The sequence below is a fragment of the Oncorhynchus mykiss genome, chromosome 3, assembly GCF_057628025.1.
Source record: "Oncorhynchus mykiss isolate SJ-2025 chromosome 3, ASM5762802v1, whole genome shotgun sequence".
NCBI lineage: Eukaryota > Metazoa > Chordata > Actinopteri > Salmoniformes > Salmonidae > Oncorhynchus > Oncorhynchus mykiss.
In genome coordinates, this window is record NC_143024.1 from 40,878,280 (window position 1) to 40,901,534 (window position 23,255).

The 23,255-nt window shown below is 42.4% G+C and overlaps 3 protein-coding genes across 4 annotated transcripts in view; all 3 read right to left on the minus strand.

The window, feature by feature from the left end:
• stk40 (serine/threonine kinase 40) overlaps window positions 1-7,949 on the minus strand; it is a 30,958-nt gene extending 23,009 nt beyond the window's left edge. The window contains exons 1-5 of the mRNA XM_021595514.3: window positions 7,692-7,949; window positions 3,401-3,527; window positions 2,973-3,058; window positions 1,911-2,054; window positions 602-832 (exon numbers count right to left, since the gene is read on the minus strand). Of these exons, the coding sequence (XP_021451189.1) occupies window positions 602-832; window positions 1,911-2,054; window positions 2,973-3,058; window positions 3,401-3,518 (579 nt within the window). The 5' untranslated portion in view covers window positions 3,519-3,527; window positions 7,692-7,949. The remainder of the gene's footprint in view (window positions 1-601; window positions 833-1,910; window positions 2,055-2,972; window positions 3,059-3,400; window positions 3,528-7,691) is intronic.
• Window positions 7,950-10,606: 2,657 nt separating this feature from the next.
• On the minus strand, window positions 10,607-21,215 carry oscp1b (organic solute carrier partner 1b). Its single transcript, XM_021595520.3, has 10 exons — window positions 20,852-21,215; window positions 19,200-19,354; window positions 18,324-18,491; window positions 18,152-18,232; window positions 17,525-17,628; window positions 16,788-16,916; window positions 16,498-16,567; window positions 16,019-16,158; window positions 13,781-13,844; window positions 10,607-13,378 (listed from the first exon to the last, which is right to left on the minus strand). The coding sequence occupies exons 1-10, from the start codon at window positions 20,961-20,963 to the stop codon at window positions 13,253-13,255; spliced, it is 1,149 nt and encodes a 382-aa protein (XP_021451195.1). The 5' UTR covers window positions 20,964-21,215; the 3' UTR covers window positions 10,607-13,252.
• A 30-nt stretch (window positions 21,216-21,245) lies between these two features.
• Window positions 21,246-23,106, minus strand: LOC110517486 (cornifelin). Of its 2 annotated transcripts, none has more exons than XM_021595535.3 (4): window positions 22,799-23,106; window positions 22,125-22,272; window positions 21,835-21,971; window positions 21,246-21,561 (listed from the first exon to the last, which is right to left on the minus strand). In XM_021595535.3, the coding sequence occupies exons 2-4, from the start codon at window positions 22,234-22,236 to the stop codon at window positions 21,463-21,465; spliced, it is 348 nt and encodes a 115-aa protein (XP_021451210.1). In that variant the 5' UTR covers window positions 22,237-22,272; window positions 22,799-23,106; the 3' UTR covers window positions 21,246-21,462. The 2 variants fall into 2 exon arrangements, with proteins under 2 accessions (XP_021451210.1, XP_021451211.1); XM_021595536.3 differs by having other exon boundaries at window positions 22,125-22,265; window positions 22,799-22,931.
• Between the last annotated feature and the right edge of the window lie 149 nt (window positions 23,107-23,255).

The following is a 23,255-nucleotide window of genomic DNA, read 5'->3' on the forward strand; positions in this document are numbered from 1 at the left end:
AGACGGATGAGATTTGTCAGACGGTTGTTGAATGAAGCACTGGAACAAAAGCAACTCAAGTCAATGCTGTTAGTGCTCTATAGGAGCGGTTTAGCTTGGACGACTCAACGGAGGGGCTACATAACAAAAATTTAACATTTTGATTTGTCTGAACCCGCCCAAGACTTAAGTTGGAGACCGTAAAGAAACACTTTAATACATAAATATTTTCAAGAACATAGTCGTCAAAGCTATGGGTCATAGATGACTATATAGTCAAGTCCGTGACCAATTACTTGATCATGAAGGTCAGCCTGTGAAGGCAGTAGGCAGTGACCAGATAATCTGACATACAACTTCCCAACAACTGGCCATCAACAGATAATTTAAAGCCTGGTCAATCTGCAAAGCACAGACTGAACCCTAGTCGAGAAGCAGATGGACGTGTTCGAAACAGCCTAAATCCAAACAGCTACATTGTAGTCGGACTGAGTTGAATCACTGATCTACAAATCGCCTCGGGTTCCAAATAATTAGGCATACGCATTGTGATCAAGATTAGCGATTCCGCACCTTGTCTTCCTCAAAAACGTGCTGTACATGTTTTGTTGGTCGGACTCACCTTGTGCAGGGCCTCCACCACACGCACCACGTCGTAGAAGATGACGATGGCCTCGCGCTCGCTCAGCCGCTTCTCCTTGATGACGTAGTGCTGCAGGTTGATGAGGTCTGCAGTCTTGTCGCTGAAATCGTGCGCACAGAGGCAGTCCAGCACTAGGCAGATCCGCTTCTTCATCCGGCGTACCTTGCCATTGTTGGCCTCCGGGTCCTCCACAATCTCGTACGCCCGGTCCTAAAGTGGACAGGGGAGAGAGAGCGGATTGGTTAGGGTGATTAAAGAGGAGACCGTATCCTTTATCAGCGCGCTTTACGATCTGTTGTTATAGGTAGTGTTCAGTAAGCACAAACAAAAGGCCACAAAACAGAATTAAAATGTGCTTGTCCAATAAAACCTTTTTTTTTTTTGCAAAACATTGTGCTACGTGTGCCCTAAACAATATAACTCTGGGGCATCTCTTTAGAAGATTTTAAAAAAGAACAAATTCGGACTAAAGACATGACAATTGAACGGCTTCCATTGCCGAGTGAAATTGCAGTCTGACGATCAGCTATGAGAGAGAACAGTGGGGGAGATGACAGGGCTCAGTGATGTGCACAACCATCCCATCTCCAATGTGAATAGGACACATTCACCTCTACTGAGCCTGGGGGGGGGTTGAGATGAATAACAAAGGTCATTCTTCTCTATTCACCTCAGAGCGAGCCACCGTCCCCAGCTGATCCCCATTGGTATTGGTTTGTCCAGATTTAGATGGCTGGGCCTCAAGGCTTTCCTGAGACAAATCATTATTAACTGGCCCTCTTGGAGACGGAACTATAATAAACCAATCAATAGCGTTGTAGCCTTGAATGAATCATGCCACACGGCTCAATGTAGCTATTCTAGGAAGAGCGCGTTGAGGAGGAATAGGGTTGTGAAAGAGAGAGGCGGCAGAGGGAACAATAACAAAGTTATAAAGAAATGGGAAGGGCGGGAGGGCTGAGTCACTGTGCGAGTGGTCGACTAGGAAAGTGATGGCTTGAAGAAAAAGGTGCTTCAATATTTCTATGGAAGTGTCTCTAAGCTCAACTGGACTGGGACTGTGCAGTGTGGTTGGTAGGGGGTGTGAATATAATTTTTTTACCCTGAATGGGTGTCTTTGGGAGGCTAGTAAAAAACTATGCAAGTCTCATCAGAAAGAATAATGTACAATCACAGTAATTCAGTACATGTCTGAAGTTCTCATCATTGAAAGACATTACAAAGGGCTGCAGCACCAAGCAATGTACCTGAAAGTTTGTGATGCACCAAGTAAACTATTGCTATTTACCTGGAACAGGCCATGGTGGTGCACCACTCCGTCCTGGTTATGGAGCAGCGAGAGGAGGGAGTACTCGGTGTGCAGCAGCATCTTCCCCTGCCTCTCTTCCTGGGTCTCTGCGGCCGCGTCTGCCCGCTCCTCCAGCGTCAGGATCTACAACAGAAAGCAGCAGCAAGGTTGTGTTCATTAGGCACCAAAAAACAGAAAACTGACTGGAACAGGCAGGGCCTACCTAGATTTGTCCAATAAGAAATGCTTGGTTTTTGTTTCCCCATTGCAAAACATCTTGCTACGGTGTCGCCTAATGAATTCGACCCCGAGAACACACGCTCTGGGACTGGGGAGAAATCTCTGAACCACATGGAGCAGTCACCCCTACAACAATGCCTAAAGATGTACGATTAACAGCTGACGCCAGCAGCTGATCTAGGCCTTGGGAAAGAACTTAGGAAAGGAGGGGAGGGGGGTTAAGAGCCAGAGCGGACAAGACAGGCCTGCATTTTTGGCACATCAAATCAAATTGTATTTGTCACATGCCGAATACAACAGTGAAATGCTTACTTACAAGCCCTTGACCAACAATGCAGTTTTCAGAAAATAAAAAAAGTGTTAGTATTGACTAAAATAAAACGGGTTTTTCATGCTCATTTCATTTTATCCTTTGCAAAAACATGTCCCTACATGCTACGGTCAACACACTCAGGAGACATTGAGGGGGGGGGGGGGGGTAGAGAGACTTTGCACTGGGACTTAGCAGTAGGGCCAAGGCAGGGTGCCACCTTTTCGCTCTTCCTCCTAAAAACACCTTGTGTGTAAAACAGATTATTGGATTGCCCCAATAAACAAATTGCCTCTACAGTTTGTCTTCCGCCTAAGCAAGCGCAGGCTGCTGCACTGAAATAGGGCCGTAAAGGCATAACTGAACACCAACAAAGATGTCTGTTTAGGAAGGTCAAAGGTTCAAAAGGCTATTGGGACACTAGCTAACTAGCCATTGTTTGAAGACACTAATTCATCTCCATCGAACAGTGAAAATAAATAATTCAAAAGAAACAGATAGCGTCCACTCACTTTTAGCTGGTAGAAGTCATCCGTCCCATCCTTCCTGGCCAGACACTGCACTATACTTGGCACGGGCGAGTTCCCCAAACGAGGCCCTGTAAGGAAGAAGTGGCAACAGCTGCATGACCAAAAGGTAAGGAGAGTGTGTGCCCTAATGCAAACAATTAGGAGGCATGCAAACTTCAACACCCCTAACATAATCTAGCAGACAGCAGAAGTCTTATGCTAACATTTCACAACGTTTACAGTATACATTTCCTGAAAAGATTGAAGAAACTTTGCAGAATAGATTCTGAGCCATCTACCCAACGTCAAATACTTCACATTCTTGCCTCAAGCTAATTGAATCCCCCCCACCTCTTTCCTAGTTTCCTGCGCAAACAGTTGTAAGAGGCCAAACTTTCCCCTTTTTGCCCCCAAGTACCAACATCTCTTACCCAGGATGAAGGGACCTGCCCTCTTCGCGTTGCTTCCAGCAATTCCAGGACAGAGGAGCTTGCTGGCCCTGCCTGAAGTCTCTCCGGCCCCCCTCTCCAAAGAGCGCCGCTTAGACATGCTGGAGCTCTGCAGGAAGAACACAGCAGCAAAAAGCTAATCGGATAACATCAGATCAAGATAGGTACATTAAGTGGTGTAGGACAGAAATGTGACCACAAGGAAGCAAAACTCTAAAACTAACTGATAGTCTTGATGTTCCTCCAGGCCACTAGCAAAATATCCATCTCGAGTTGCATAATTAAACCGCTAAAATGACCAAAATTCTACCAATGTGTCATACAGTAGAAAATACATTAGTTTTCAATAATACCTGACACTGCATGACTATACATGGGGTCTCTCTGAAAGTTCCAGACTTGACTAATGCAGCAGACTGTCTGTCTTGTGGTATGAGAGAGGAGAGGGTTTCACCCCACCCAACCACTTTAGAAAACCCCTCCCACAAGTTCACCAACAGTGTGAATGGCTAGCCATTATAGGTTCATTCAGATGTTGTCTCTGGTGAGAAAGTTGACGCCTCAGCTTTAATCCTCAACGTGGATGCAAACGAAATATCCATGTGCGAATGACAAATGCCTTGATGCAGAATGCAGTAAGATGACTGCAACATCAAATCATGCAAGGGTGGAATTCTGGTGAAATGCTAAAGATGGCAAAACATGTATTAGGATGAATGCCATTTTGTGCATACATGCTTTTTCATGCTGGTTTCATTGTATCCTTGGCAATTACTTTCTGAAAATCCTGCTGCAGCTTTTAGGACCTCCATCAGGCGGTGTGAAAGGAAGGCCCGGAAAATCGTTAAAGACTCCAGCCACTGTTCGCTCTGCTTCCACACGGCAAGTGGTACCGGTGCATCAAGTCTGACACCAACAGGCTCCTGAACAGCTTCTATACCCAAGCCATAAGACTGCTAAACAGCTAGCAGAATGGCTACAAGGGCTGACTGAGTTGACCCTTTTATTTTGTACACTGTCTATGCACACTCACATTCATACTGACACCACACACATGTACTCATCATTTATGCTACTGCTACTCTGTTAATCATATATCCTGAAGCCTATTCACCTTACCCTTATACATATCTAACTATCACTCCAGTATCCCTGCACATTGTAAATATGGTATTGGAACTGACTATGTATGCATGTATGTATGTATGTATAAAAAAAAAATTGTATTTGTACATTTAACCTTCATTTAATAGGCAAGTCAGTTAAGAACAATTTCTTATTTACAATGACGGCCTACTGTGGAACAGTGGGTTAACTGCCTTGTTCAGAGGCAAAATTACAAATGTTTATCTTGTCAGCTCGGGGATTCGATCCAGCAACCTTACGGTTACAGGACCAAAGATCTAACCACTAGGCTACCTGTGTGGTTTCTATGTAGTTTCTTACTTTATGTTCTTATTAGTACTACATTAATATTGATTACTGCATTGTTGGGTTTACAGCTAGTAAAAGGCATTTCACTGTACTAGCGCATGTGACATTAACTTGAAACTCAATCTGCACTGGTTCGTGGTACTCTAAGTCTGTGGCGAGTTATAACCATTGACAGTAAAATGCTACGACTTCCTCTCAGAAGACAGTTTCCCATAAAAAGGTTGGGCTCATGGCTTTTTTTCTTGACCGAAAAATAAATAGCAACCCTACCATTTCCGATAAGGAAGTGAAGGCACATGCCAGGGGAACCTGTGTGACATCTACCTACAGTAACATGCCAACCTCTAAAAACCTATGGTACTCTATCTTTGAGGGGTATATGCTTTGTTTGCTGCCTGCTGATAAGGAGTCCCTAAGTGATGAAATGCGCTCTGGTTCCCGTAACAGGAAAGTAATGCTCAGAACCAACTGGAGGAGAGTGAATCACTCGGTTCAGTCGCCCCAGGGTTACCATGGACTAGGATGTCAGAAATGCTAAAAATGTCAGAGGGATGACACCAATAAGAGTGTAAACTGAAACATGTCCCAGGGTGTAAAAGGGGGGCATCGTTTCAGAGCGAAAACACGTGTGAATTTCTGTAGTGAAACTGCAGCACAAAGATGGTAGGTCAATGTGGCTAAAGACAGCATTGTGGTGACCGTAGATCTTTAGTGGACACATGCCAGTACAAGCTCAACCCTACTAGAGACATTCCAAAGAGATGATTCGGGCTGATAAAAGTGGCAGCAGAGGGCAACACCACATTTGAATAACCTGCATGAGAGTCGATATTGGAAACTGACACCAAAAGACTCAAAGTATACATTACAGGCAACACTCGTCAAAATGCTCACACATTAGCAAACACAGTGAACCCAAGGAAAACAATAAATATTTCCATTCTGAAACTTCCATGGGCCACACAGTTTGGCTCTGGTGAGGACAGGACAGGTTGCAGAAGTCAGCGGGCCTACACAAATTCTCACTTCTATGAGGATTTTTTCAAATCTCAAACAGCATACAGTGTCAAAATCATGTCTCTCGCCTGTCTGTCGCCATCTCAACTAGTCATCAATCACCAAGGGAGGCAGGCTTATGAACAGTGCTTTTCATATGACTCCCAGTCAAATGTGCAACTGTAGGAGAGCAGCATACTCAATCAATTACCACACTATTTATTTAAACAAGTCATCTAAACTAAATGTTAGACATTGCAATTGGCAAAGATGGAATAGTACACAGGGTATGCTGCTAAAATGACTGTCCAACAAGAGAACTATTACAAACAGCACCTGTCGGCTCTGATTCAGATTTCTACAAGAGCACTGTACTGCCCTAAAACCATGTGACAAAACAATTACCTTTCTGTAATGCATGCACCTTAGGCTTGCCTGAAATGGGCAGCTCACAACTTGACTTCAGATTAGTTTGTCATTTGATGAATGTAAGCAAATTACCAATAGTTCAAGAACCAAAAGGTCAAACCACCCGAGGAAAGCACAATGATTGGCAAGATTAGGAACACAGCCTACTGAATCATATCAGACAAAAGGCACCAGAGAGACAATATCCCACGCCATCCACGGGAACATGCGCTCTTTAAATAGCTAGAGAGCGCGCACACGGCCGCGATAGGTGACCGGAGAACCACCCACGTCCTATTATAGCGGCATGAATCATGCATTCCACAGTGTTCTGTTGCAAAACAAAATAATTAGCTAAAAGCACTAGTTAAGGAGCCAACCCTAAATACATCTTACAGATCCAAATGTCATCTTTACACATTCATACCTGGAACCGAGGCTACATCCGAATACATAATAGTCCAAGCTATCACAATGTTGTCAGAGGAGATGATTTATAGGTTGCACCAGTCAATCACCCTCTAAATATGTTGGACATCATGATAAAGATGCCCATTACGAGCTTGCTAGGTTTTTTGAAGTACCTGGATGAAAGCTCAGCCTTCTGCGCTCTAGCTACCTACCATCTTGCAGCTGGCTGCCTATTGTTACATTTTGAATGCCCTTAGCCATACAAGGTCACCAAAAATAACTAGAGCGGTATGACAGAATGTTGCAAGGTGGTGTTAGTTGCAACATTGTATCTATCATTTAAGACAAATGAAAAGGAGCACCCATCGCAGGGATGCAATCCCGCAAGTAGTGTACACGAACCCTTTTGACTCCTACAACAGACACTAGTGCCGACCATCACCATTTGTCCTCAAGCCATCCTGCTCTTATGTCATGAGTCAAATCTAACTAGGTACCATTTATAGTACCGACTGACCGACAACCCAGAAGCGTTTCCAAACGAAACGAGCCCCACGCCCAAACGCAATGTTGAAGCAAAATAAGTTTGTAAATGAATAGGAATTAGTGAAACACCGCGCATGTACGGTGTATGGGAACAGTGGGTATGTTAATTACAAAACCATGTACGATAATCGGCGTCATTAAAGCTACGCTAGGTAACCTTAGCTAAATCGGACACGTCCCATTTGTCACGAACAACCCAAAGCTAGCGAACTAGAACAATGCACGCCGTTCTCACACATAGGAACAACCCCAATGACAAATATGCATGGTATTTGTGGAAACACATTTGTTCAGTTTGAATTTACCAATTGTCTGCTAAACAATACACATTGCGCAGAGCGGGGAGGCCATTTAAACAAAGTACATGCTAGCTAGGTAGCTGCTACTACTACTACTACTAAACGTTACTACCGCTAGAGCAAACTCATTCGCCACCTCGCTCACTCAGGTCTTTTTTTTTTCTTTATCAACAACTTACCTCGAGCTGAAAACGCCGAGGAAAGTCTGCGTTGTATTACTACAGCATGAACATTTCTTTAAACGTATTTGTTCGGTGCATACGCAGTTGGTTATCCCCAACGAAAGGAGACCGTATATGGAGGATTGATATCGCGCTATGTTTGTTTTAGCCACTATTACCGAAATGACCACTCAGCAACAGCTTCCATTCGTCAGCTTTCTGATCGCATCTTTCCATAGCAGCGCCACCTGACAACGGAAATGACGCAAATTGAATGACTGACAGACTTGCCCAGCCAATAAAAAGAGAAACATAATTTGATTGAGTAATTTTGTCTAGCAGATGCAGCTGATTGTTTAAGAATTTGATTAAATGTGTTTGATAATAGGACTAGGAACAACATAACGTTGAGCAGAGGTGCAGTGCCCAACTATGTGTCCAATTCAATTCGATATAGTTTCAAAATGCACACGTGATTTTACAGCACTGTTATACAAAGATGAAAAAGTAAATTATGAGCTTGGAGGAAAATATTGTATCCATTCAACTAATCAGCGGCAACAAAAGATCCAGCAATACACCTCATTCTCCACTCACATGCTGTGATAGATTTGTGCTTTAGAAAAATTCTAACATTATATCCTTGATTGCTAACAATTCCTACATTCATGTGAAAGGATCTAGCAAGTGAGAGGAAAGCCCATTGAGAATGAAATTGGCTACAATAACTTTATACTCCTATCATTATCCTCATCTCTACTCAGATGGATAACAGGCTTTTGGTTTAACTCCCAAACATATCTACACCTTCATTCAAATGAATGCCTGTCGTACATATTGTACATATTGTACGAGATCATTTGAGTATTATACAGTTATACATCCAGTACATGTATTTGATTGATTAGAAATCTTATAAGCACAAATGAAAGGTGTAGATTCACTCTGAAAAAAAGAATAGTTCCATGTGTCTGAAATGTGCTCCCTTTCCTCCCTGACCTGTTATGCTGACTAACATGTCTTTTGGCTCCAAAAAATGAATCCTTCTACAAGCAGACCCTCCCATGCTGATTCAAATTTAGCATCCTTCTTATGGAACAAGAATCCCGCCCCCACCTACTAGTTTCGATCCAGTGGGTGGGTATAGGGGGATATAAAGGGCACAAAGTGATTTGGGTTGCACTAGTCTTCCTGTGTTGACTCAGCACACTGTATGCCCCTGGCCACATGAAACACTTGTCAGCCTGTGTGGTTAACATTGTTCCAGCCCACAGCTTTTGATGAGGAAACTGTGAATCATACCTCAAGAGAGCTTAGAGGTACAGAGGGACATACAATATCATTCTAAAGTGTCCTATTTAATTCTGTGGGAAGTGACCCAGCCTTGTAAGAGTCATCAATTTGCATCCATGGATATGGCACATTCCCTCTTTACACGCTTTAATTCAAACATGAAACATGGTGGATGATTGGTTTAGGAATATAATGTATCTTTTTATTGGTTTGTTTGTTTTTTAACCCTTGTTTAAGAAAATAAGCAGACTGAGAATTCTCCTTTACGGGAACAACCTGGAGATGAGTAGCAGAGGAGAGAAGGGGATGTGCTGCAATGACTTTGTTTTCCAAATAAACCATGCCCTTGGGTAAGGCGCTGGTCTGACGTCTCTCTCTCCCCATCAGACTGTTAGGAAGGCCTCACCTGAATCCTCCACCACAGGTCCATTCAGCACAGCCATGTTTCAGCATGTTTTGACTGCTTGGTATGCACTGATCTTGTGTCTGTGTGTGTGTGCGAGAGTGAGTGAAAGAGAGAATGTGTGGATGAATGGTTGACTGGGAGAGAGGGTTCTTCAGAGACATGCCCAGACTATCCAGTTCTTTGACTTGATTTGAGGAGGCACTCAAATAACCCAAACCCATGCAGGTACAGCATTGTGCTGTTTCCACTGCAATCTGAATTGTTGGCGCAGACAAGGAGGGAGTTGAGGCCAAATTCAGGATGGGTGAGATTTATTTGGACATAGTGTTTGTGTCAGATATTAGGTTTGTATGTTATGATAGCTAATCCCATGTTCCATACAATCCTGTGATGTTTATATAGAGATGAGTTGACTATAGTTTTTCGTGACAGATTTGTTTCTAGGTGCCAATATGAGTTGACTGACATTAGATGGGCAATGTGAGTGTCTTCATGCAAAGGTAAATGAGTGCTAAAGTCACAACCCAGGGAGTGGGAGTAGACTTGTCACCCCTGTAATAAGAACACAACTTTTTCAATATTGCTTGATTCAAAAACTCATTAAAAACGAAATGTCTGAGCAGTGTGTGGGCAAGGAGGTGATCGTGTGGGCGAGAATAAACTAGATGACAAGAAATGAGGAGCAATATTCTCCCCTTGAAAATTACATGGAGGGATTGAATGAATGTGCTGAATCATGGTTTTGCCTCAAGGCAACGTGTTTGTACTCTGAATGTAACGAAAACTCCTGAGAGAAAAAAAATAATCTTTCTGCACTCTCAAGCAGTATAGACATGACTAAAATACAAAAAGTTAAAGCAACAGCGCCCTCTAGTGACATGATTCCTATACAACAACAACTGTAACTTAAATTTAACTAGGCAAGTCAGGTTAAGAACAAATTCTTATTTACAATGATGGCCTACATCGACCAAACCCGGACGACACTGGTCTGATTGTGTGCCGCCAACCACGGCCGGTTGTGATACAGCTTGGATTCGAACCAGAGTGTCTGTAGTGACGCCTCTAGCACTGAGATGCAGCGCCTTAGACTGCTGCACCACCCGGGAGCCCCATTAGTTATATTCTTCAAGAATCAATGGGAATATATAATTAATTTAGTCCAAAAATGTCAAAAAATGGATGTAGCAACCTCATATTGCCCCTTTAAATATAAATGAACACAGTACATAAATAAAAGCTAATGAGAGCTCCATATTTTATTTACTTTTCATTCTATGCATTACGACATTTCTATAAAAACTTTTCTTTTTAACAATCGTTAATATTTCACCCAACAAAAAACATAAACATGTACACCATGCTAATTAATAAATAAATAAATAATTCCATAAATATACATTTTGGACCATCTGTCATATTGCATCAAAGGATCAGCTGCTTCGATACATTAGTGTTGTGTCACACTTAATCAATTAATCTATTACCATCCCATTTGGTGACGTGAATTATTGCAATATAATATATTTACAAATAATTTGTCTTTCTTTATTTGAAGACACTAAAGGTCACCCTAAACATACAGTATATATTTATCCAATACCGAAACAAAAATCAAGGTACAGTAGAAATTTCTCAAAATATGTTTTGGGATCCATGTTTTTGAATTACAATGACAAGTGCACTTGTGTTTCTTTCATTTCCACCAGTCTCTTTAGGTCAGGGGTGTCAAAATAAATCCCTGGAAGGTTGTGTGCTTGCTGTTTTTTGTAATTTATGTCAAATTAAGGCCTAGAGAACTAGATGAGAGGAGCGAAAACCCGCAGACACAAGGCGCTACAGGAATTGAGTTTGACACCCTCTAGTTTAGGTCCGGTTCATTACTCAGTCGGAGTAAATCAGATTAGGAAAGTCAGCAAAAATATAAATACTGTATTACAGCAGGTATGTGAGAGAAAACAGCGTTATCTTAACATCATGCCGTGATAACAAATTAAAGAGGAACTTACTTTTCCTTCCAGATAAATAGTCAAAAGAAATATTGTTTAAATGTGACATCCATATGGAATGTCAACTTGAAATACATTGATTGAAGCGAGATCAGCAGAGCAGAAATTTTTATTTGTATTTATTTATTTATCCGTTATTTTACCAGGTAAGTTGACTGAGAACACGTTCTAATTTGCAGCAACGACCTGGGGAATAGTTACAGGGGAGAGGAGGGGGATGAATGAGCCAATTGTAAACTGGGGATTATTAGGTGACCGTGATGGTTTGAGGGTCAGATTGGGAATTTAGCCAGGACACCGGGGTTAACACCCCTACTCTTACGATAAGTGCCATGGGATCTTTAATGACCTCAGAGAGTCAGGACACCCGTTTAACGTCCCATTCGAGAGACGGCACCCTACACAGGGCAGTGTCCCCAATCACTGCCCTGGGGCATTGGGATATTTTTTAGACCAGTGGAAAGAGTGCCTCCTACTGGCCCTCCAACACCACTTCCAGCAGCATCTGGTCTCCCATCCAAGGACTGACCAGGACCAACCCTGCTTAGCTTCAGAAGTAAGCCAGCAGTGATACGCAAATCATTGATTGAAGTGGAACAAATGTCCCATTTGACGTTTCAGGGCGACTAACTAGTACAGAACTGTTGTATCTGTAACTTTTAAAAACTCTTGAGATTACCACCATAATAGCACAAAATACAATCAACGGCCAGTTTATTAGGTACACCACCCTGTTCACAAAAATGGATCGCTCTTACAGACAGTGAGTCATGTGGCCTGCTATGTAAAGCAGACAGACAGGCTTCAAGGCATTGAGTTACTGTTCGATTGAATGTTAGAATGGGCAAAATGAGTGACCTACGCGACTTTGAGCGTGGTATGACTATCGGTGCCAGGTGCGCTGTATCCAGTATCTCAGAAACGGCCGCCCTCCTGGGCTTTTCATGCACGACAATGTCTAGGGAATACCCGAGAATGGTGCAACAAATTAAAAACAGCAGTCCTGAGGTAAAAAAACAGCTTTTTGATGAGAGGGGGGTCGAAGGAGAATGGCAAGAATCGTGCAAGGTAACATGCGGGCCACAAACAGACAAATAACAGAGCAGTATAACAGTGATGTGCCGAACGGCATCTCTGAACGCCGATTGGCATCTCTGTGCACAACTCGTCACGGATGGGCTATTGCAGCAGACAATAACGCCGGGTTCCACTCCTATCAGCTAAAAACAAAAAGAAGCGGCTTCAGTGGGCACGCGATCACCAACACTGACAATTGAGGAGTGTAAAAACATTGTCCGGTCCGACGAATCCCAGATCCTATTGCGTCATGCTGATGGCAGTCAGGATTTGGCATAAGCAGCATGAGTCCATGGCCCCATCCTGCCTAGTGTCAACCGTACAAGGTGGTGGCGGTGGTGTAATGGTGTTGGGAATATTTTCCTGGCACAGGTTAGGTCCCTTGATACCAGTTGATCAACGTTTGAATGCCACAGCGCAACTAAACATTGTTGCTGACCATCCCTTCATGGCTACTGGGGGGTCCAAACCGGTACAAGATGGGTTAACCTAATAAACGGGCCACTGAGTGTAAGCGTAAAGTTTTCCCACTTTTGCAAAATGAACAGTCGGTCCTTGCTGAACAAATTAATTGACCTGTTCATGTCACATCAGCATCGAAAAGCTTGACAAACGAACAAAGATGAGGTTGGTGTTGTGTGTGCTTTTGTTAGACAGCTGCCATAATTGCAGAGTGAGACAGACGGCCAAGCACAGCAGAGCAGACAAGACACTGTCCTACAGTAGACCACACCGTTCCTAACCAACTCAGCCTTGAGCCCCGCCCTCAGATTCTGGTCACCATGGTAACACTGTCACAGCCCATCCATCATGGCCAGAAGGTCATCCCCTTTACTGTTGGCACTCGATGAGCACGGCTCACCAGCCTCCTCCGTGAAGTCCCCCATGATTTTTGCCAGCTCCGCATTGGCTTGCTGGTTCTGAAAAAGAAGGCAAGCCACCAATGGTAGATCTGAAAGGTCTCGATTGGGGAGGGGCTTACATTTGATTATAGTACATCTTGTTAGACTGGCCTATCCTGATCGTAGTGCAGCTCAGATAACCTACAATCCTTAGCCTGTCAACCTACAATCCTTAGCCTGTCAATTACAGAAGCTATTCTGTAAGTGCTAAGAGATGACTGCACGGGTGGAGTAAGTCTCCTGTGACAGGTTTTCATGGGGGACCTGTTTGACGGTTACACCACAGCATGTACAGTAAGACAGTCTCAATCTACGAAATGCTTCCATATCATCCCTTCAAGTTACATAAAATCATGTCATATGGTTGAATATTTATCTAGCCTCTGTGACAGAAATAATATAGGTTAGAATGAGCTTTACCTTAGTCGCTTGGATTTTTATGACGTCATATGAAAACTCGTCTGGTCTCGATATCAAGGCCTCCCTAAGAGGAAGACAAATCCACATTATTGTTAAAGGCCCAGTGCAGTGAAAAACTTGATTTTTCTGTGTTTTATACACTATATGACCAAAAGTACGTGGACACCTGCTCATCTAACAACTCATTCCAAAATCATGGGCATTAATATGGAGTTTGTCCCCCCTTTGCTGCTATAACAGTCTTATGGGAAGGCTTTCCACTAGATGTTGGAACATTGCAGCGGGGCACTGAAGTCGGGCACCGATGTTGGGCGATTAGTCCTGGCTCGCAGCCGGCGTTCCAATTCATCACAAAGGTGTTCAATGGGGTTGACATCAGGACTCTGTGCAGACCATTCAAGTTCTTACACACCGGGCTCGACAAATAATTTCTGTATGGACCTCGCTTTGTGCAAGGGGGCATTGTCATGCTGAAACAGGAAAGGGCCTTCCCTAAACTGTTGCTACAAAGTTGGAAGCACAGAAGCGGCTATGATGTCATTGTCTGCTGCAGCGTTAAGATTTCCCTTCACTGGTACTAAGGGGCCAAGCCTGAATGAAAAACAGCCCCAGACTATTATTCCTTCTCCACCAAACTTTACAGTTGGCACTATGCATTGGGGCAGGTAGCGTTCTACTGCCAGCAGCCAAACACAAATTTGTCCATCAGACTGCCAGATTGTGAAGCGTGACTCATCACGCCAAGGAACGCGTTTCCACTACTCCAGAGTACAATGGCGGCGAGCTTTACACCACTCCAGCTGACGCTTGGCACATGGCTTGGCACATTGCACATGGTGATCTTAGGCTTGTGTGCAGCTGCTCGGCCAAGGAACCCCATTTCATGAAACTCCCGAAGAACAGTTCTTGTGCTGACGTTGCTTCCAGTAGCAGTTTCGATCTCGGTAGTGAGTGTTGCGACCGAGGACATACAATTTTTACGTGCTACACGCTTCAGAACTTAGTGGTCCCGTTCTGTGAGGTTGTGTGGCCGATTACTTCGTGGCTGAATCGTTGTTGCTCCTAGACATTTCCACTTCACCGTGTCAGCACTTGCAGTTGACCGGGGCAGCTCTAGCAACGCAGAAATTTGACTAACTGACTTGTTGGAAAGGTGGCATCCTATGACGGTGCCGCATTAAATGTCACTGAGCTCTTCAGTAAGGCCAGTCTACTGCCAATGTTTTTCTATGGAGATTGCATGGAGGTGTACTCAATTTTGTACACCTGTCAGCAACGGGGGTGGCCGAAATAGCCTAATCCACTAATTTTAAGGGCGTCCACATACATTAGTATGTATTTCCACACAATGAGGTTGGAATAATACTGTGAAAATTACAATAATGCCCTTTTAGTGTAAGAGCCATTTTAAAAGACTGAGTTTTGGCTTGCCTGGTGACATCAAGCAGTAAATTAGTTAATAGACCACTAAGAAAGCCAATTCAAAACCTCTCTGCCAATAATAGCTAGTTTTTTTATTGGAAGCAATCACAGTAAGGTACTTAAACGTAAGGTACTTAATTGTACCTTTAATTAAGGTACTTAATTGTAATTGAAACTATTTGATAATGAGATGAACACGGCTGCACTGGACCTTTAACGCTGATACTGATTCTTAACACTGACAGTGATTTTTAACACTAACTTAACATAATTCAAAAATCAGGTTCAGTTCGTTTCATCATGTTGTGAGGAGTACCAATTTTGTGATATCCAATTGATAGGTACAGTCTTGTCCCATCACTGCAACTCCCATACGGACTCGGGAGAGGCGAAGGTCGAGAGCCATGCGTCCTCCGAAACACGACCCGCCAAGACGCACTGCTTCTTGATACACTACTCGCTTAACCTGGAAGCCAGCCGTACCATTGTGTCAGAGGAAACACTGTACACCTAGCAACCGTGTCATCGTGCGTGCGCAAGGCCCACCACAGGAGTCGCTAGAGCGCGATGGGACAAGGACAACCCGGACTGTCAAACCCTCCCTTAACCCGGACGACGCTGGGACAATGGGTCTCCCGGTCGTAGCCAGCTGTGACATACCCCGGTATCAAACCCGGATCTGTAGTGATGCCGCTAGCACTGCCTGAGACCACTGCGTCACTTGGGAGGCACGGTACGGTTGTAATTCCATATTTAATTTAACCACAATGACACAAAAATACAACAAAACAATGCTCATAACATAAGAGGACTTACTCTTCTTCCTCATCTGTAGCAAAGAGGTTGACTCGGAAGCCACTGTCTGCATTTCCTGGTTTCTGGACTTCCATACCCCCCATTAACCTGGCCAACATGTTCAGCTCCTCTTTTGCCAGGGGGTTTGGAGCTGTGTTGACCTGTATACACAGTGAAGGTACGCATAATCATTAACACAATGCATGAATTGCATGATTTAGCTGATTAGGGCATTTTTCATTTCATTTAAGGCTGGTTTCCATTACATGTAAGGCTTAATTACAGATGAAGCTTAGTCTGACTTGGACAGATTGTCCTTTCTGTAGCCTAATCAATGATGAAATAACACAGATATCAACACAATTTTGACCCTCTGTCAAAAATATATTATAGGACATACTGTAAAATGACATTTATAAGCAAAAAATGCAAGGCCTTGCAGGATACATGCCTGTGAGAGAAATAGTACAGCGTAGTGGTTAAGCATAATTTCAACTCACCGACTTTTTCTGTGCAGAGTTTTTGGACGTCCCTGACATGTGTGTTTCTACCGGACGGCTTACACTGTACCTGTGGGTAAACAGAAGCCAAGCACTTGACAAGCTGAAATAATATGTAGCATCACGGGGGAGGCAAATAAACATGTCACTGTGTAAATTACTAGACAATTTACAGTGACTTTTAGCTACCATGTTGATTTAGGCCTACAGTATATGACCATTGACGACAGTAGAGGAAATAGTAGAGAATGTAGTAGTCTCAGTGGGGGTAAGTGTGGAGCAGCACATACATGTTGGTGCCCAGCTTGATGACCCGCTCTCCAAACATCTCAAAGGAACCCTCGCGGAGAACACTGGTGTAGTTCCCACCGTTGCGGAACTGCAGTCTCTTCACCTCTTCGCCATTGCAGCTGAACATTCTGATGGTAACAAAAAAATACACACACACAAAATATTCGGCAAAAACACTTTTAACATCATATGAGGCAACCAATCATTTCCTAAAGATAATTTGCAACTTCTCCTGTTTCACAGAAGACACTTCTAACAATTCTAACAAAACCGCTAAGCGGTTGCAATGTACTTGTAACAGAGTGGTCACTAGTTTGATTTCATCTGTCTACACTTTCACATTGTTCAGTCTCAAGTTTGCCACGTGAGCTTAAGTTCCTAAGACGCAATAAATGAGTTTTAAGCCCGGCTGCGCTCAATCCCTTGGCAAATACAGCTGTGCTAAAAGTAAGCTTTTCTAAATTTAGGCAGCTGCTCGTTCAACACCCTCAGTAATGCAATTAGCTGCAGATATGCTGGTCTAAATGAAGCTGACAGCATCTGCGGAAGGAAAGCAAATAGATGCCATCAAAAAGCACAAAACAGTAAAAAAAAATATATATATATATATATATGGATACAGCCATATTCAATGCATCTAATAAAATTTAGATTTTACTCTACTGGAACAAACTTGGCTTGGTTGGATTGGTGAGATTCCATGTTATGTGGGCATGGACAATTATAGCGGTGGTACCTGATAAGTCCTGGGATGTGTGTTCCGTGGGGCACAGGACCCGAGATCGGGAGGACAAAACGTCCATTGGAATTCTGCACTTTGTCTTTGAGGAAGATGGACACCTGCAAAGACAGATGAGCAAAACGTAGTGATAATTGTGTAACACTTCTTGTAATCTCTCGTGGACAGACTACTAAAACATAAATTATACTGTAGATCTGTCCTGATACAACGGGATGAGTGAGATAACGAGCAGCATTAGTTCCGGTGCTTTGGACAAATCAAGATTTTGCAGGTGTTAGCATCTGACCAATTACGGAAGACTTTAGTTCTGGGTTAACCGAGATTACAATGTGTATAATTCCTTATGATGGAGTTATGATGCATTGTAAAAGGGATAAATCACCCAAATTACAAAATTAAATACTGGCTTCCTTACTTTGTAAGCAGTTTACGGACAAGTTATGACAGCAATTCATGCTTTGGTTTAGCTTCCCTGGCACGGTTTTAGCGTTTAAAAATGTTAATAGTACCATAACTCTGTCAATCTCTGAAACCCATCAAAATATGCCACAATCCCCCTTCCCAACACGCTCATCATCTGTCGAAAAAGTTAGACAAACTTCTGCGAGATCTTGAACTCACCCTTATGTGCATGTCTTGAAAGAAGATGAGGAGCGTTTGCCGGATGAGCTGAAATTCACCACTAGACAAGGGTGTGTACATCTAGAAATAAGAGCACAAAACATGCAATGAATAAGAGATCATACTGAACACTTAGCTGAGGTTTGAGCAATTGAAGGGAAGTTTATTGTACCTCTATGAGCTGTCTGTATGTCTCGTCAACCTGGCTGAGAACGCTTGGGGTGTCCTTCACAAAATCCTTGATGGCATCCATATGGTTGAAGGACACAAGGAGGATATCTTTGGCCCGCGGGCAGAGGAGCACCTGGTACTTGAAGGCCATCGTCATCAAGTCATACAGCTGTGTGCATGAACAACAGTCATATGGATGATGAGGGGTTATTGTTATGCTCAAAAATAGCTGCTGCCAGTTCATAATGTACACCAGATGGAGCCGTCAGCATATTTGAACAAACTAGGATCATGCTCTGCAGGTGGATTTATTCAACATTAAACTTATAATCAGGATTAATATGTCAAAATGCTGAAGATATTCTGTTTGATAGCCTACATAAAACCACTTTTTAAAAACAACAGATAGAACTCTTCAAAATAGTCAAGCAATGATGGTGCAATAAATGATGAAAGCTTTGAAAATTATAGGTCTACATAGGGTTTTCAGTGACCTGGGCAATTTCCCTAAGTACCTAGAATTAAGAGTATTAAAGGGTCACTAGGTAAAGAGGACGTGATTCTGAGAATGTGATAAAAGTGGTAACGTCGTCATGACAGCTTCTCAGCTGACTCCAAAACGGGGTGAATGATAGGGATTTAACTAACAACTTCTATCTTTCTCAGAAAGGAGATAACAACTCGATGGCCTTTCACTTCCAATAAAGGGTCCTTTTAATCAGGGATGAAACAGAAGAAAACAGACTGAAGCACAGAGGGAATATACATCCTTGTCCAATAAGGAAAGCCTATTTTTGTTTTCTGTTGCAAAACCTTTTGAAATGTTTTGGCACAGCGTGCCCTGAACATGAACCAGGTGACACGATTCCATCCATACCTTGTCCATGCTGGCCTGGTTGAGTCTCATGATGGAGGCGTGGGCCAGTCGGTCAAACACCGTCCTGAGGGCCTTCTTGGAGTACAGCTCCTGTGGTTTGAACAGCTCCTCCAAAAACTTTTTATTGAACATGGTGGTGATGATGTCATTCATAACTGGCAGAGTGAGGGCACAGGACACAAGGTTGATGTCAGGTCACAAGTGGGGACTGGAATAATGTCAGTCTGTAAAGTTAGACTCATCAAGATGACATCTTCAACATAAACATTGGGAGGTCTTTCCAACTTAAAAACATTAGATTTTTTGTTGTTTCACAAACAACCAAATCTGCTAAAATTGTTATTATTGGCTCTTTCTAATGTAGGCGTGCAAATTGTAAAGAGTCCATGATATAAAGCAGTCTTGATAGAACTGGGACCATATTCAACAAGTGTCTGAGTAAGAGTACTGATCCAGGATTAGGTCCTCTTGTCCATTAATTATAATATAAAGGGCAAAACTGATCATGGATCAGCACTCATACTCAGATGTATTATGAATTCGAGCCCTGGATTTAACTGTTTATGTTTGTAGATGTGAAGTCGCCCCCTTGTTTATGATTAGTACAACTGGGTGTATTCATTACGGAAACCGTTAAAGAACCAAACAGAAACAAACTGAGCAAATAGAACGAAACGGGGAGGGACCTACCTGAATTTGTCCAATAGAAACTGGGTGGGTGTAATTTGTGTAACGTTCCAACAGGAATCTGTTCCAAAAACTTCGTAAAGTACAAGGTTGCCAACAAACAACGCATACAAAGTAGCACGATCAGGTCACCTAGCTAACTAGCTTCCGAAAAACGGAATTAAATAGCCCACTCCCTACCCGGTATCCTATTCTGCCGCTATACAACTTTGTATGCGTTGTTTGTTGGCAACCGTGTTATTTACGAAGTTTTTGTAACATATTCCTGTTGGAAAGTAACACAAATTATACCTACTCATAGAAACTCTCGTTTGCGTTTTCAGTTAGGAGTAAACGGTTTCTGTTGCATAACGTTTCGCAACAGAATCGGCGTAATGATTACACCCCTGGCAGAGTCTACCTTTAAAATCAAAAAGTTCCGTGCTCAAAGGAGTCTACCTTTAAGCAAGCAGATATGCATTCTAGAGGCAAGGCTTAACGTCCACCTATTCCCAATTGCTCTAAGAAAGCAACAGCCTTTTAAACCATCAGCAGCATTATCAGCTAGCAAAGTTATTTGATTGGGAGGTAGAAACCGGATCTCTTCTTAATGAAGCCCATGGCTGAAATCTCTACAATCTTGGAGGCAGAGTGAATGAATATCTCTGGGCAAAGATTTCATCCAGATTATTGCATTTGTAGAACACTCTGTTGGTTTCCTCGAAGGCCTCAAAGCAGAGCATGTAGGCCTAGTGATGCATTGCATGACAAATATCAAAATACCTCTCCTTCTGTCATCCTCTATCCAATCAGCTACAAGTACAATGAAGAATTTGCAGGTTAAAACACAGGCAGGGAGACAAATGAATGTGCTCCAATGTATGGCAACCAGTTTGTGGACATGACAAGGTCAGTGATTCACCTGTAGCTAGTTGAATTCTAGCCTAATGCAACCAGACAGTTTTGCTAGCTAACTATAATGTTACCTTTCTTGGCTTTGTCAGCGGGAATATTCTGAGCTCTTAGGCGTTGATCCAAGATGTAGAGCATTTCTCCACCGAGATTAATAAAAAGCAGGGGTAGCGTCCTCGAAGACATATTTGTCGTATTGTGCTGGATAGCTAGCTAGCGAAATGTCCCTTCTGCCTTGTTTAAGCGTATGTAAGCGTCCACTTGGTTGCCAGGTCACAAAGAAAAAGGACCAATCAGGTAGCACGCAAGCTAACGTGCAAATATGTTTTATGTTTTGTGCAAATCAAAAATTGAGACGTATTTGTGAAGGCTCGACCGTTTTATGTTAATTTATACCTGTGTTATGAACGTCCCTGAGATACTGAGACAACAGTCTGTAAATCATCCTGAAAAAGGACCCAAATGCAATTGAAAAAAAAAAAAAAAACATAACTTTATTGTGCATCTTATGTTCATACATGGTGCTATGAATTCTTTAAGAGGTACTGTTTGAGGGTAGGGGTCAAATTTAAACAATACAAAAGTAAAAATGTACATAGTATAACATTGACAATTTGTATCAACAATATGTGACACAAGGTTAATTTAACTTCCACTTGAAAACGTCTTCAAATGACTGTACAAGTCAAACGTCTCCATTTCTGATGCGAATTTCACGGGCCATCCTGCACGTCTCAAGGAATCCACAGCAACAGGTCATCAATGCATCATTGCATATTGTCCCCTGTAAGAAAATATGATATTCAAATATGATTAGAATGAATCCACCAAATATTTGACAGTTCAAGTTCCTCAAACTAGGGAAAATCATGAGGCTAATTTATTTGTCAGTATGTGTACTGATGAAACGCTCCATTCCTGTCTTTCATAATAAAAGGGTGAGACTGGCTCAGACAGGAATGAGTTGCAGTTCTCCCTAGTATGCTATAAAATGACATACTCAATGCATGAATGCATCACTATCCCTAATTTCTTTAGGCTCCTAAGGGTAACATACCTGAATCCCATAGGTCAATCTCATGTGGGTCCTCATGGCTGTCATGCCTCCTGGAACACAGGCCAGGCACACGTTCTCACCGTACTTGTCAGCTGTGTAGCAACTTAATGCTATTGGGCAGATGAAGCCCAAGGCACCTGTATGACAACATTTGACCTTATTGTAAAATCCAGAAAATAGGAAACACTTTTTCTTGAAACACTTGACAACCATTAAACCCTATGGTATGGTACGAGGTAGGCCTACTTAGTGATGATACTTAAGGTCTTATTATTTGTCTCAATACTCACAGACTAGGATGTCACTGCAGCAGGAGCACAGCCCAGTGCTCCACTTGCCCGTCTGCACATTTGTCCCATAAGAGCCTGCTCCTGGCTGGTGGGTGATGACTGGGTTCGACATGTCAATCAAATGGGGTCAGCTTGTGTCACCTAAAAACTAACCGCATCCAACAGTTAGCACAGTGGTTGAAGTTTGATCATTTCCTCAATAAAGTAATAAAACAAAACTAGCAGCATGTTATTCCTTCGGGATAATTGCTCATAGAAAAGTTCAAATAAAGATTCCATACACTGGTACTCAAGTAATTGATTTGGTACTCAAGTTTATACACAGGTCCATTCATACCCTGAACCACCATCTTACGTCATATACTACAACCCTCTCATGTATTGCAATAGGTTTTAATATAATTACATATTGCCATTTCATTAAACAAAGACTAATAATAACTGTTGTATAACTGTCATGTATCATCAAAAGGACAAGACATGGTGTTCAATCTCTGGGAAACCACTTCAAATACTTTGTATACTCTAGTATAGAAATATACCAAATGTCATACATGTACATCACTTTCAACTGTTCCTCAGAAACATTTTAGGTAGTTGTTTATTGATAAGTAGTTACTCTATTGTAGCTTTTTCTACACATGTGAGAACAGAGGAAAGAGCATGTCACTTACCTATCTTGTCTGCAGCTCTGATCCTCTCCTGATCTGAGTCAATACACTAACAGGAAGTTACTAAAGCTGTGAACAAGCGCTGGTTACACACTCCTACTATGTTTCTCAAGACAACTCTCAACAGCAGTGAAAACACCAAATTCACAGTAGGACAGTTAAGCTGTTTAATGACCTGACCATTCCACAGTATTATAGGTTTCAAGGTCAATTCACAGGTGACAGATAATGAGTATAACCTTGGTTTAACATAGGTCGGTCGATAAACACCAGATATCTGATGTTCTTTCAGTTCTCGTAAACACGATTACAAGCTATGTTCAGGAAAGTCATCATATGATTAATCTTACACTTCAGTTTCAACCACAGTTCAACCATAGGGCATAATGTTCTTTTTTCCTCATCTTTCATTAGCATTTTAATCAGCATCAAGTAGAGGTGTTTTATCTCTTTCAATTGG

Bases quoted from the DNA above. Each gene is read 5' to 3' on its own strand.
- oscp1b (XM_021595520.3), bottom strand. From the start codon at position 20,963: ATGTCTTCGAGGACGCTACCCCTGCTTTTTATTAATCTCGGTGGAGAA. The intron at 16,159-16,497 runs GTGAGTTGAAAT...CTGTGTATACAG, and splicing joins ACTCTGCACAGAAAAAGTCG to GTCAACACAGCTCCAAACCC. The intron at 13,379-13,780 runs GTAAAGCTCATT...CTTCTTTTTCAG, and splicing joins TAAAAATCCAAGCGACTAAG to AACCAGCAAGCCAATGCGGA.
- LOC110517486 (XM_021595535.3), bottom strand. From the start codon at position 22,236: ATGTCGAACCCAGTCATCACCCACCAGCCAGGAGCAGGCTCTTATGGG. The intron at 21,972-22,124 runs GTGAGTATTGAG...GTTGTCATACAG, and splicing joins CTGCAGTGACATCCTAGTCT to GTGCCTTGGGCTTCATCTGC. The intron at 21,562-21,834 runs GTATGTTACCCT...ATTTTCTTACAG, and splicing joins GATTGACCTATGGGATTCAG to GGGACAATATGCAATGATGC.